Source organism: Mycteria americana, chromosome 12 (genome assembly GCF_035582795.1).
Source record: "Mycteria americana isolate JAX WOST 10 ecotype Jacksonville Zoo and Gardens chromosome 12, USCA_MyAme_1.0, whole genome shotgun sequence".
Lineage (NCBI taxonomy): Eukaryota > Metazoa > Chordata > Aves > Ciconiiformes > Ciconiidae > Mycteria > Mycteria americana.
In genome coordinates this window covers 9,924,037-9,939,092 of record NC_134376.1, presented here as the reverse complement: position 1 = coordinate 9,939,092, position 15,056 = coordinate 9,924,037, and the positions used below count along the sequence as shown (strand labels likewise).

At 36.6% G+C, this 15,056-nt stretch overlaps 1 protein-coding gene across 5 annotated transcripts in view; it reads left to right on the top strand.

Moving 5' to 3' along the window:
• Window positions 1–15,056, top strand: part of VPS35L (VPS35 endosomal protein sorting factor like) — a 58,080-nt gene that overhangs the window by 8,490 nt on the left and 34,534 nt on the right. For all 5 annotated transcript variants that reach the window (XM_075514605.1, XM_075514606.1, XM_075514609.1 and 2 more), the window contains 9 exons: window positions 1,338–1,466; window positions 4,804–4,888; window positions 5,863–5,922; window positions 7,871–7,967; window positions 8,385–8,432; window positions 9,453–9,546; window positions 11,813–11,890; window positions 12,270–12,392; window positions 13,114–13,160. In XM_075514605.1, coding sequence (XP_075370720.1) covers window positions 1,338–1,466; window positions 4,804–4,888; window positions 5,863–5,922; window positions 7,871–7,967; window positions 8,385–8,432; window positions 9,453–9,546; window positions 11,813–11,890; window positions 12,270–12,392; window positions 13,114–13,160 — 761 coding nt within the window. The remainder of the gene's footprint in view (window positions 1–1,337; window positions 1,467–4,803; window positions 4,889–5,862; window positions 5,923–7,870; window positions 7,968–8,384; window positions 8,433–9,452; window positions 9,547–11,812; window positions 11,891–12,269; window positions 12,393–13,113; window positions 13,161–15,056) is intronic.

Genomic DNA, 15,056 nt, shown 5'->3' with positions numbered 1-15,056 from the left:
TGGGACTTCTCTAGTAGTTTCAATCCTTATTGTTATAGAATTCAGAGTCGTATTTTTGTATCACTAGAAATTGTGATCAAAAAATTCACCTGATCTACCACTGTTGATTTGCCTTGGTACTGTATATGGTCTGCAGCTGCTGTAAAACTTCATGGAGCCTAATAGTCTTAACATCTGACAATTTTGTTTGCCCCTGTTGCAGAAGCTGCATACTGTCTACCTGAGCTTGATTAAAGTTGCATTTATGTGCTTGATAGAAATACTGAGTACTCAAGTTATTTCTCAAACTGCAGTGTTTTCCGGTGCAAAGATGAGGTGTTCCATAACTTACTTTCCTAAAACCTGAATCTGTGGGGTACTTCTAGAATTGTTTTGGGTGATGTTGTTTTGAAACTTCTGCCTCTTAACTAACTTCAGATTGCCTGTTGCCTGAGCCAGCACAGTTCTAACAGTTGCATATCACAAATAAAGGATTGGATTCTTTTAGTGGAAAAATAAAGTACCCTTTACCATAAGGAAATAAGTAACCTTGTGTGAAACTAACTGCATTTGCATTTTATCTCTTCATCTGTGGTTGTTTTTACTGATGGTTGTTTCTAGACTCTCATATTATGACATCTGTTCTGTAATGCAGCTTAATAAACTCATCAAAACTAGTCCTGAAAGTAGTTTTTAGTGTCACTCATACTTCTACTGAAGAGTGTTCCAGAACCACCTTCTGATTTTTCTAAATGCATTTATAGTCACTTTGTTCCTGTGCCAGTTTGGTTCTTAAAGCTTAAACAATTATTTCTGCTTCCAGTGTTTCACTAGTTTATTTTTGATATGTAATGTTTTTATAAGGTCTGTAAGATCTTCTGGAAAAAAGATCACAAGAATGCTCCAGTACTGTGCGTGAAATTAAGATAGTTTTATTTTTTTACTGAGGGTGAAGCATAGCCAGATGTTTCTTTCTGTCAACAAATTTCTTAGGACCTTGCTGGCTAAACATTTCATTTCTCTCTGATACTGCTTCTGCACAGGTGCTAGTATGCTTATGTATAGTGTTAGTGTCCTAATTATACCACGAGTAGAATACCGCTGAAATAGTCCCGCATTTCTGATTTCACGGCCAACTTTGGGTACCAGCATGTATGTCTCTTGAAAACCAAAGCAGTTGTGATGCACTCCTGTGCCAAACACCTGCAATACTGAGGCTGCAAAGGTAAGAAGGGACAAATAGGTAATTCTGTAATAAGTTTTGTGGGTTCCCCCCCTCAGTGATTTGATTCCATAATAATGGCACTCTTTTTCCTTCTCTCCCTCTCTTATTAAGTAGACTTGTGTTTTCCTGCCAGGGGTCACAGAAAGAGCTGTTGAATTTGACTCAGCAAGATTACATGAACCGAATTGAAGAGCTGAACCAGTCTTTGAAGGATGCTTGGTCCTCTGATCAGAAAGTAAAAGCTCTGAAAATAGTCATCCAGGTCAGTTTTACATTTTTTGCTCTGTACAGAACTGGTGAGTTTGGTGGTGTGGCTTATCCAATTTCTTTCTTGGGGAAAGAAAGGTTTCTGTTATTTTTCTACTATTTTCATCTGTTCTTCACTGAAACCCATTTCTTTCAGAGTTTTATGACTTCTGACAACAGTTGGATTTTCAACTTCATTATATATTGATTTTGAGTAGGGTATGTGGGATGGAATTCTCATTAAAGAGAGTGGCCAAATGACAGACATGGAAATTTTACCTGGTTAGGGATAATTAGAAAAAAATAACATGTAGTGATACCAACTCTTTCTAGGACATGTAGTTTCCTTTCCTCTCCTCTTCCCCCTCTACCCCCTTGCCCCCCACCCCAAATAATACCAGGATGGTTTTTTGAATGTCAGTGTTTTCCCCATCCAGACTTACTAAGGCAACAGAATAATGTGATTTAGGACCCTAGCAAAGTACAGAAAACAACTCCAGATTTTTTAAGTGCTTGGGGTTTTTTTGGTTGTTGTTTCAGTTTTCTTTTTTTGTAAACTTCTCCACAGTCTTCCTCTGGCTCATTTGGGGTGATGGGCTGTGAGGGGGGCAGGGAGGAACAGGACAATTAAATGATCTTTTGTTTGGCTTGGCCTTTAAAAAAAAAAAAAAAGGCCAGAGGCAAAGTGCATCAGCGGACAGAGGAGATAATGACATCCTTAAAAGCTGTAAAACTCATGTAATGCTAATAGTCATCAAGTAGGGTTATATAAAGTCAGGATTTTTTTCTTCTCATGCTGGATACTCTTGTGAAAACTGTTTGCAGTAATTTCATCTTAAATTGTGGTAAAGATAATACAGGAAATGAAATATAAATGAAGGGAGATCAGAAAATTATATGTGACTTAGGGTGACTAATGTTCTATTCTAATACTGAAATCAGCACTATTATTCTTTAAAAAATATATAGCATATATATATAGCATTGTGAAGTGTGACTATCTTAGTGAAAGAGAATATTAAAAGGCTGGAGGAGGAGAAAAGGGACATGGATGTACTGTATTTACAGTGCATTAATATGTATATATACAGTGACATGCAGTGATAATCTATGCATTCATAATTTCATATATTCTTTTACAAATGGTTTCACAAATGATTTTGAAATAATGTAGTTTCTAAGATGGGATTCAGTGCTTTCTTTTAGGAAAGAGGCATCAATTGCTTATGTTTACCTCTTCAAGTGTTGTCTATGTATTGTTCACTTTGCACTTGAACTTCGTGCTGCAGATGCTCATCATTAATTGAAAGATTGGGTAAGAATGAAATAGGTGTTCGGGTAATTAGCATGAATACAAAAATCTTTCATAAAGGAGACTATAAGTAACTAATAATAATTCTATACTCATAAAGCAGGATAGGGTAGAAACCTGACTGAACTTTCCTTGTTGTGGTTCTTCCTAGTACATAACGTAATTTTAAGAATGTTGTATCCTCCTAAAGAGCTAAGCAGTTTTCTTGACATCAGGCTGTGATTATATACATAGTCTATCATTATTAGTAGCACATACTGATTAGTGTGCAATAGGAGGAGTAAGTTTGGCCTTTTTTTTTTTTTGGTTGTTATTTTCAGAAATGTATACTGGGCTGGAAAAAGCGATTTTAATTTGAATGCCAGAATTATCTTGATTTAAGAACTAATGATGAAATTACACAAGACCTTTCATTTGGACATTGGGAATGGAGCCTTCATTCTCTGTATGAGAGTTTTACAGAGCTTGAAGGGCAGGAAGAGTTCTGGTTATTAAGGCAGGGTCTGAATTTATAACATGCATTCCTCAAGTGCCTTTTTACAAGATACTTTACTTGCCAAGATGGAATAAGGTAAGCTACTTAAAGTAAGCTGAAGTAAGTTGATTACGTATGTGAGCTCTAAGAAAAGTGGTAATTAAGCGTTCATGGTATGTGTAGGTCCTAAACAGCTACTGAACTACCTTTCTTTGAAGGTGACTGACTTACCACGCAGTAGGGAAGATTCTGCTTGGGTTGTAAGATGTGAATGCTCTCACCTGTCTTTCTGGTGCACTCTTTAAGTTCCGCCCTGATGAATAAAGCAAAAAGACTAAGTGTGCCCCTCATTTAAGCATGTTCAAATGTTATGATTTTCTTGTTTAAATAAAGCAGTCTTGTGGGGTATCAGATTGCTTCCTGGATTTTTGGAATGTAATGAAAACTTGAACTTTATTTATTCCATTGAGATTGAAGAACTGTGTCCTGATGAAGGAGAGAGAAGGGACAGAGATAACAGAGAATAGTGTACTTGTCAGTCTTAAATAGAGACCAGAGAAGACTCGTTGTCAAAGGCCACATTTGGCTCAAGTAGGGAGGAGGTGGATCTCTCTCCCCAGGTCAGTCATTTGTCTGTTTTCTTCAGGTGGAAGTTGATTTTTTGTGAATAAACTTCTGCCAAAGTTTTTGACTCCAGTTTAGTCTGCATTTTTTGCACCATCTTGGAAAACAAAGTGTAGCTTAATTAAATATCTTAAAAATATCTTCATTCCTCAGTATGTATTTTGAATTCATACCATAAATGGACATGGTATCATTGAATGTTAAGCCCTCCTCTTTATCTAGTGAGGATGTATCAAGCTGTAGCCCTATATGTAGTACCGAATTTGCTACCTGGACTTAACATTCAATGATACTAGAACTAAGTTGGCTAATATGTTTTCAAATGTGACTTTGTGCCAGGCATCGTTATAGTCCAACTGCTGTGATCATGTGGGTGCCTGTGGGTGGTGATTGATTACAGATTCCTCCCTGGAGCTGACTGTGGATCAGCTGGCCTGTTTCCAGAATGTTTGAACTGGTTATGTGAGCCGCAAAGATGTGTTGAAAAGCTCATTAGCTAAACTTTTAAAATGGTTTCTTAATTTAGTCTATATCAAATTCTGTGTTTGATATGGATGCTTAGAGAGATGGTGAGAAACAGAAAAATGCCCTTAAAAAAGTTGTTTTGGAAAAGAAGTGCCTTTTCATGCTGCTTCTGGGAGAGAATTTGTCTTGTCTGAACAAATGCACAGATCTGTATGGTCAGCTGAAATTTTGCGCTGTAGATTACCTTGTATAAAGGAAAAACAGATCTGTGACTAGCTCTGCTGGAAATGAAGAATAACGTGAAAAATACAAAGAGTACCGCAATGTCTTATGTTAGAGGTTCTTGTGCGTTTTGCTGGATAGTTCATGTTGGTTCTCTCCATCTGTAGATATTCATCTGTTCCAGCCTGTGTGGAGTAAAAAGACAAACTTGCATTGTCCTCTAAAAATGTTTCTTTGGTTTTTTTCTCCTTCTAGTGTTCTAAGCTTCTTTCAGACACAACAGTAATCCAGTTTTATCCAAGTAAATTTGTTTTAATTACAGATATCCTTGATACTTTTGGTAAGTATCTAATATGCCAGACTTACTACATAATTGTTAATAAGGTGAAATTAATTTTTTGTAATGTTAGAAAACATTAAAGTTATCCAAAAAGTGCTGAAATGACTCTCAGTTTTAACATGGAATATTTCCAACATAAACATTTGGACACTAGTGGTATAAAAGTGGTATAGAATTGTTCAAAAACTCTTATGAGTGAAGTCTTTAAAATAAAGATATTTCATTTTGTAGTTCTATGCTTTATGTACTAGTGAATATCTAGAACAAAACCTTGGGAAAAATCATGATCTCTGCATTTTGAAATTTAAAACACACTGTTGTTTTCATGAAAATATTTTGGGTTTGGCAGCCTCTTGACTCAATATTTCATTCTATTTATATTGGAAGAATAGAAGTCGGAAAGTTTTCTGTAGCTGAATAGAGACTGAAGTGATCAAAATGTAGTTACTGAATTTTTTAATCTATTTTTATAACTTTAAAATTATCCTTTAAGTGAAATTGTCATCCATTTCTTGTGATTCTCTTGGTTTTCTGCCATGTTATGGAAAAGATTCATGATGGCATTCAAAGTTGAAGGGTATTTTGATGGTTAGCAGGATATGCTATGACATAGATCCAATTGTTTTTTCAGGTCTTGCTTCCTCTTTGTGCTCTTTCCTACTCACTGAAAGTTGCTGAAGATAACATAATATCCAAACTCAGCAAAGACAGGACACCAGCTTTCCTTTCCTGGCCTGGGAGAAATGTGACCTGAGTGCTACCTCTGCACTGAGGGGAGCCAGATAAATTTTTTATAGTGTGCGAAGTGCTAAATTCAGACTTAACATTTCAGCCTCACTAGAGGGCAGCATAATGTTAGTGTTCTAGGAAGTTTTTATGTTGGAGAGGAAACCTTTGTATTAACATTTTGTGTTTTATAGTTTGTTAGTTTGTGATGAATTATCTTTTTTTTTTTTTTTTTTTTTTTAAAACAGGGAAGCTAGTGTATGAAAGAATTCTGTCAATGTGTGTGGACAATCGTGTGTCTTTGCCAGGTAACTTTGTGTTTGCTTCTACCATGATCCTGGAAAAAATAATGTCTGAACTAATTTGAGGGAGGTTAAATAGGACCCATGCTACTTTTATTTCCTATGAAAAAAAGTTCTTATTTGAATGTAGTAATTTTTAGTTTTTAACAGGGTAAAATCCATTGCTTATAGCTTTCTCCACTCACAGTGTTTATGCAAGTTTACATTTTAACTGTGAAGAATATACAGACAAAGCTGAGAGTCTCAGTTTTTGGTAAATAGATGTTTTTGTTGCTACATTGGAAACTGTTGATAGTTTTGCTTTAATTAGGGAAGAATTTTGGAAGAAGGAGCAGGCTGTCAGTATGATCTTTCTAACTTGGGCCCTTTTTTTCAGTTGAAGTTCTAACACAATCTAAAAGTTTAATTTGACGTTTACAGTACAAATGTATATGGAAGTACTTCTTTAGGAAGGCACTGAAACATTCCACTGAAATATGGGCTTTTCCTTGCAATTTGGAGTGTATTAAGTGCATGTCCTTGAAATATGAAACATTCTTACTCTGTAGTTGGCAATGCAACAGTACCATTAGGTTACAGTTAAATCCATAGGATTTGAGCCAGAAGCCTGAAACCAGCAAATACTTAAATTTGAAATAAACTTACAGAAAATACTTAAAATAAATTTGGTTGTTGTCTGTTAAACTGTTCGTATAAACATTAATGAAGGCAGACAGTTCCTGTAGCATGTCACGATTATTGGGCACAGTTACCTCCGTTCTGGAGAGCTGAGCTCATGCTGCAGCTGTACAGCTGCCAGGGGCATTGCTGGTGGGAACTTCCCAAGCAGCTATAAAAGTGGGAGGGAGAAGGAAAATCTGTGCTGTGCTTGCTGTGCATGACAGTGTGAACCCCTGGGGATTTCAGGCCCAACATCCGTGCTCATCCCGTGGGAACCAGGCGAAACAAAGTTGGACGAGAACTCCTGTGGTCCTAGATGAGAAAGAATGTCTTCCTGTACTCAGTCAGCATCTAGTGTGTGGCTTCGCTAGTCTTGGAAGTGGGAAACTTTCTGGTGGAACAGGAGCTTCTCACCTTCTGGGGGCAGGGATGGGAGAGCACTGGTATTTTAAAACTGTTTCACAAGGAGTTTATAAGTAGACATTCACAGCAGAAGCTGCTTGTGTAGCTTTATTGCTGAGAGGAGAGGGACTCATCCTTCCCAACCATCTTGCTTCAGACCCGGGTAGATCTGAAGCAGCCCATTTTTGCCTCCTGTTCCAGGCAATCTGGAGAAAGAGGCGGCAGTTAGCCACGCAACTGCATGCCCTCCTGACCAGAGCACTGTCCCAATAACCCATCTGTTCCACCCCGGCGTGGCAGCTTTTTCCTGCTGGCAGCTGACACAAATAGTCCTAGAGCTTGTGAGGAGAGAACTGTGCTGCAGTGTTAGATGTTTAGCGTACAAAACCAAGTGTTCTGTCAGTGCTTAATATTTCCTACTTCTTGCAATATAGTTTTAAATAATATTCTTTAAAAATTATATTAGCATTTTAAAGTAAAGAATTTGAGTGCTTAAATCTGTATTATGTGTATGCATTTGTTATAGATTTATATACATGTATTTGTTGTAGATTCCCTTTTTTTTTTTTTTTACAATTTCTGCTTTTGTGGGGAGGCAGAGGTTAGATTTCTAAGTAGCAGATCTGAGATTAGCTTTGAGAGCTTGACTTCAGCTCTGAAATGTTACTTAATGCAAGATGGAAGCTATAGTTACCTCTTCTTCCTGTCTCTGTGTACTCAGCTCTTACTGCTGCAATAGAGAGCTGAGAATCAAACATATTGCCTAGTTTATTATGGTATACCTAATTCCTTGTTGAAAGGAAAGAGAATACAATTTTAAACCTAGAATGAAAAGTAACTTGGTTTGAGAAAGAATGTAACTATTTCTGGGTTGTTGGTTTTTTTTCCCCAGATAACTTTTCTCCAGAGAGTGTTAATGATACAGCTAAAGAAACTTGCTTAAACTGGTTTTTCAAGATTGCTTCAATCAGAGAACTCATTCCGAGATTGTATCCTTGTCAAATGAGACTCTCAGAGTGTATCTGCAGGTTTTTCATAGACTTTTCCAAAAATGAACCTGTTTCTTTCAATAAAACCCACAGCAATCTGATGTTTATACTGACTTTGTTTTGTTTGTTTCAGGCTGTATGTTTTGAATTTAATTTTGAGTCATGTTTCATAGTAAAGTGAATGCTGAATTATTGGCTATGAGCAGTGTGGCAGTGATAAAGTAGAGTTGATGTGTGAAAACTTGGGAAACAATAAAAATCTTGTAGAGAAATTGTAAAAATCAACAAAGTGTAGTGAAATTAATTACAGAAGGCCTTGAAATAGTTTGTTCAATATGTATTTGGTATATAAGCTTGTTTTCATGTTTTTAAATGGTATGCATCTTAGTTTTATTCCTTAACTTGGCTTCATTTTAGTTACGTGGAAGCAGCAATACTGAAGTGCAATAAGTTCTTATCCAAAACGTAAGAGTAAATGTTAAGTGTGGGAAGGAAGCAAATGGGCAGGCTTATAAACTAATTTAAGGAGTTAAGCATGCAAGTTCTGTGATTAATGGTGGATAGGGTCTCAACAGATCTGAGAAGAAGCAGTACTGAGAGGTTTTGGAGTTTTTAGTGAGAATGCCATGGAATAAATTCAAACTGTGGTACAATTTGGAATGCAGTAGTGCTTGCAGTTTTGGAATATATGTATGATTGTGACATCAGGAGTTTGCAAATTAAAAACCAGTGGCTTCAGATGGAGGGGGAAGCAAGATTGTTGAGATGAGGAGTGTGGCAAAAAGACAGGATAGAAAACTGAAAGGAAAATACTGATGTGTCGTATTGCTAGAGATGGAGAAACAATTGAGGAGCAATGAACCGTTATCTATTGAAAATCTTGGTATAAGCTTCATATATTGCCTAACAGTGTCAGTTGCTGAGCTGAAGATGTTCCTTCACATGTAATCGTCCTTTTTCAGTGTTGTAAGCCAAATTGCTATTATAGTGGCAACTTCATTATCCCTAAAAAGCAGTTCTTTTACTGGAATTGATGGGCCTCATCTCTAGGCACTAGTACAGCTCTGTCAAAAAGGACATGTGGGAAAGTGAGACATACAAGGGGTTCTGCCAGTTCTGCTTTGAGCGGATGCTTTCTTCACATTTAATTACAGCCCTTCTAGAGCTCTGGTGTTCCTCCAAACTAGAGGAGGAGTTTCTTAGTTGTGCTTGTCTTTTACAAGCCAAGCATCCAACCTGGCTATCTGCACTACTCCTAGTGGCAAATAAAATACTGCAATTTGAATGTGGAATATCTGTTACTATATGCATAAAATCTTACTTCTGAAATAAAATTTTGTGCTAATGTGCTGCTGCTTTGGTAGGTGTTTCTATAACTCAGGCTAAATTGCCGATCTACAAGGCAGCTACTGAAGTTATCTGTAGGTGATATAATTCTGTTATCAATTGTTAAATCTCATTTTAATTTCTGAAAAATCTTAACAGGGGGATTTCAGAATGTCTCCCACGGTTAACGTCTATGATTAGAGGAATTGGAGATCCACTGGTTGCAGTCTATGCAAGAGCATACCTTTGCAGGGTAGGCTATCATTTAACGCTTGAGATCCGTATCGAAGGTTTACTGCAGCTAGCTCTGCCACTAAAGGAAAATTTCTTTTAACTACTGTTTTTATCTGAAGTAGTCAGCAGCCCATCTCTTCCTTCTAACAAACAAAAAAATAAAATTTCTCTTTTGTTCTAATAATGGGGAATCTTTCTTTAAGTGTTTATAATAAGCAGCACATAAAATTATTTTTACTTATGCCAGTTTTTCATCTCTGGGTAGGGGAAAATGTTATGGACCTAAGTGGAAGGAGAGTCTGGACTTTGAGGCTACATGCTATTGTCTGATTGCTAGGTGCTGCTTTCGTAGTTAATATATGCACTTTCCCTATGTTTATCTTCCTCCTTCTACTGCTAGAGTGTATGTGGCAGGCAGAGGTCTGGCAAGCTCCTTGGCAGAGGAGCCACTTGGTAAAGTGTTCAGACAGTGGATTTTTGTCTGACTGTGCAGTGTGGCTATGTTCTTATCCTCAACTACTCCTGCAGTTACCTTAACAGCTCAGCCAAGATAAACTTACCCAAGAAGAGACTTAAAGTGATTCAAAAAGTCATCAATAGTGGAAAAATATTTGTGAAATACATTTTTGAAGTAGTGGCAAAGATCTCAACTATAATTGGAAAATGGTAGGGCTGCTAATTAGCAATACTTGCATGAAATCAACTGCCATTATGAAATATAATGAGTTTGTTCAGTGTTGATATATCTGTTACGTTTGAATAAACTGTCCAGTATGCTTTTGGTATACTATTCAGGGGTGTCCATATGAATTCCTGCATCTGCAAGTAATCGCTAACCTCTCATTTACTCTGATAGATGAGCTGCTTAGTTTATTTGAATCTTGAAATACAATAATGCCTGCATTTTTGTCATAGCCTAATCATTCCTGCTACATAGTACAAGGTTTCTGAAGGTTTTTTGGGGAACAGTTTGTATGCACAATCCACCTTTTACTGCTCCTGATACAGCTAAAAGAGGTGCATAATGATAGAGCGGTTAGGACTAATAATCTAGTAATAGTAATCGCAGTTATGTAGTAAGGAAGAATTTAGCATGCTCCTTTTTGTCCACAAAGATGATCATACAAAATAAATAGTGAAATTTTTCTTGGAATAAAATACTAGCTCTTAAAATCCTGACTTTTGTTTAAAATAAGAAAACTTATTGGACTGGAAGGCATTTAATCTTCTGTATTCCAGCTACTGACACTATATTAATACTTTCACAATGAAGATAATGAAAATAGATTTTTAAAAAATATAAATTCTTGAATAGGAAAACTGTAGTATCGATATAAATGATGTCTAAAGCCACAGCATAGTGAAATGTGGGAATAAACACTTGCATGAAACCAAAGAATGAGATCTTTACACAGCAAGGTGATGCATTTCTCTTTAGCCCCATGGTTTGAAAGGAAATGATATATAAAGAAAAATGACAGATGACTGGCTTGGGTCTGTGCAGGGTACCTCTGCTTTGTGATGAAGTCAGCTAGAATTGCATATGCTCAGAGATCCCAAAACCTCAGAACCTTGGGTTTGTTTGAAGAGGGGAACCTTAAGCTGTTGAGATGCATTTGTTTGTTCGTGTGTGTTTTTAAGCCTGATCTGTTACTAACTTCTCATTCACTTCTGCATCTTTCTCTTTTCTTTCGTAATATGCCACATTTTTATTTTTTGATATTTTTTTATCTGTATTATTGAAAACAGTCCTGTATGGATTAGTTTCCTTTGTAGTTCCAGCTTTACTACATACGCCTTGTGTTTGTGCATCACCTTGTATTATTTATCAATATTTTATCTGTATCTATCCATATATTCATATTTTCCTTTGGGATCCTTGCTTTATTCTGTCCACGGAATAAATATACATTATTTTAAGCAATTTCTGAACTTTGACTGACTTTTTAAATGTTCTTCACTGTAGGCTCTCTGCATACAATGAAAACAGGCGGTTGCAGTGCAGGCACTGGAGTAGACATTGATTTCCTCACTGCTTACAGATACTTGGAGCTGATGTTAGGAGAACCATGTTTAAGCACAGCTGTAACTACCTCAGGGTAGTTGTTAGTGGACATGACTGTAATAGTAAGCGAGGAAATAATCAGTCAAAAGCATGTGATTCAATGCTGTTTGTTGATTTGATGTCTGTGACTAGGTGTACTCTTCCAGAAAATGCATTTTTATCTTACAGTTGAAGGAGAATCATAGATGCAGATAAAATCAGTTTCTTTCTTTTAATACAGGTTGGGATGGAAGTGGCACCACAACTCAAAGAAAGCCTTAACAAAAATTTCTTTGACTTTCTTCTAACATTTAAACAAGTAAGCAAATAAGGTTTTTATTTGTAAAATCGCGTAAATACACTCCTTAACCAAACTACTGCATACTTTTTAAAAATCTTTGAAGTTCTTAAATCTAGATTTAGGGATGTTCCTGTACCCAGATATAGTATAGGAAATTTTACGTACTTTCTGATAAGTTGAAACTGCTCTTTTCAGCATGTTTCCATACTTTAATAATATAGGCTATGAGCTTGAAATTTTTTTTCCCCAGTATGCAAGGAATGCTTTGGATTATCTGTGTGTCTTTTGTGATCTTGTCTGTTGTCATTTCCATTCATACACAAACTTTGTCCAGTTTACCATAGCTCCTATTAAATACCTTTTCACAGCAATATGCTTTTGTCTTTTATTTCAACAGATTCATGGGGATACAGTTCAGAATCAGCTGGTAGTACAGTGTGTGGAGATTCCTTTGTATTTGACTCTATATTCTCCTGCTATAGACTGGATTTTACAGTGTATTGCATACCGTGCTCCTGAAGTAAGTGTAAGCCTGGTAATTCTTGATACTAAAGGAAGTGTTGGGGTGAAGAGTTAATTTTGCCTATTAAAAAAAAACCCCAGTCAGTACTTACATGAGTGTGAAAGCAAGTATAAAGAGCCTAGATATGACTGCCTGTTTCTCTCTTCTATACAGGAAGAATGTTCATTTCCACAAAGCTCAAGTTAGACCACTTTAAATTCATAGGCAGTATTCCTGTTTGTTTCTTGTTGTCCTTTAGCTAGTTTCATCTTTAATTCCTGAATTTATTAGTTTCTTCTGTCATACAGATATAAAAATGATTTGAGTAAACTGTAGCTTTGTAATTGCTTAACATAGTCAACAGGCTGTTTTAATATCAGTCAGTCTGTTTTGCGTTCTGTAGCAGACACTTGGTAATCTTCACCTCTCCTGCCAGAGGTAATTGACCTGGCTGGCAAATAGTAATTATTTTGAGAAATGGCATGGCTGAAGGATTGCAAATTTGACTTCCATAAAATGGTGGTTTTGATTAAAATGCCAGTGTACCTATTCCAGTAGGTGTGTTTTATGTTGTACTACACCATTGTTTCCTTGTGTTCTAAATACAGGATAAGACAGGATTATTGGAATGTATTGAGTAGATAATTAAAACAGCTTTTAGTAGACTTCATTGCAGTAATTAAAGCTGAATTTATTTGCAGAGTCTCTACTCGCTAATTTTAATAAGTAATTCTTCCAGGTTCTGCTTACTGAGATGATGGAGAGATGCAAAAAATTGGGGAACAAGTAAGTATTGCGCAGTGTAGAAGACACGAGTCTGTAATGAGTACCCGCAAGTCCCTGGAATAAAATTCTCTCTCTCCCTTTTGAAAACACTTTTTAGATGCATAGTGTAGCTTTTGTTCTCCCAGTAGCTTACTAAATAATGATTATGAACATCTATTTTCCAGACATGAATTCTAAAATATGGTAGATTACTTGTAGAGCAAAAGTTAATTAATTTAACTTGGTTGCTGCATTTTAGCTCCTAAGCCAAAGTTTAGGACACATAATGTGTTCTCCATCACCCATGTCTCTGATTCCTGGTTGTGCTTCATTTTTCTCTGTTTTCCTCCCCTTCCTTCCCCCTAGCCTCCACTGGCTACAGTCAGCCCATACATGCGCTTTGCAAGGGAAGCTGTAAAGCAGCTGATGCCTTTGGACGATGGTAATATTAAGGCAACTGCTTTTTTCAACATTAAAATTAGTATCCCAAATGTATCCTAGAAGTCTGTGTGCAGACTCGCTCACTGCACCTTCAGTGAGTAGTTCAGGAAGATGGTCTGAAAGTTTTGGACGTACTTTCTGAACTGTGTGAATGCAATTTGGGCTGCTGCTGAGCTAATCTCAGTTCACTTTATTGGGTAGGTTATTCTGTGAAAGTTTTCAGCTACCTATTTTTTTCTGATGTGCTTTGCACAGTCCAATTCTGCAGTGGCTGAGGAACTAAAATATGTTAATCACATAGATGAGGAATGCCAGCATTAGCATTCTGTGATTGAGCTAAGGAGTGCGGGGAAAGTGTGATTTTAAAAATGCGATGTGAGGATGCTATTGTATCAGAGTGTATAATACGGGTAAAAATAATCCACGTACTCTGCTGTATTAATTATTTTGTATAGGTGTTGATTTTTTTTGTGGAACTTATTTTTAAATCACCTTTTAGCATTTTTCATTGTAAAGATGGGCTAGGTGCCTCCCCTTTGTGCCTGTTTGCTCTTTGAAGGAAGGACAAAATGTTGAGTATAATGAGGGGTTTTTTAGAGAAATGTTTTTGGGACGTGTCTGGTTTTATTGGGAAATTGAATAATCTGGTTTAGATGATCTATAAAGCACGGTAGTTTTCTTTTAAAGTGGAGTTCTGTATTTTTATGTCTTCTCATGACTGTCAAAATATTACAAAGCAAGAGGCATCAGTGTATAAATCTTTAAATAATCTCAGTATGTTCCATGAACTACATCGCAACCATCTAAGTGAAAAGTGACAGCCTGCTTCTCTGTATTGCAAAGCATGTACCTAGTCAACTGGAAGTACTTGTCTAATGATAAAATGCAAATTCAAGTCAAATTGCGATGGGACCACTGACGCTCAGCCAGAAACACAGAGGATGCTGGGCTATTTTAAGCGCTCCATAGAATTTCCCTCAAGGTAAACTGCCCTGTATTCAAGCTGTTTCAGACTAGTGAAGGACACAGTGTTTTATGAGGCAGCTTCTGTGCTAACTTGTGGCAGAGTTTGCCCACAGGAATTGCCTTTTGAATGATACTAGATTTTGTTTCTTATGTTTGCATAACAGTATCAGTAAACTGGGTTTTACAGTAATGCAATGAGTTCACTCTTCCATCCGTAACTTTGGCTTGATAGTAATACCAGTACAGGTCTGAATGATTAACCATAAATGTCTAAATATGTCATTGCCAGTTATCATATGATAATGACTGTTTGGATTTATTTTAATCCTAACAATGCAGCTGCTAGAAATCTGACTTTTACAGTGCATATATATTTTAATTCAGTGAGAAAAACTTCAGTAGAGATTTGCCCTGCCAAAGTGTACTTCTGAACTGTAGTTAAAAAGAGAGAGTAAGTTTCTAAATGTGTCAGCTACTCCTGGCTTCAAAAAAAACTGTGTGGAACAAGTA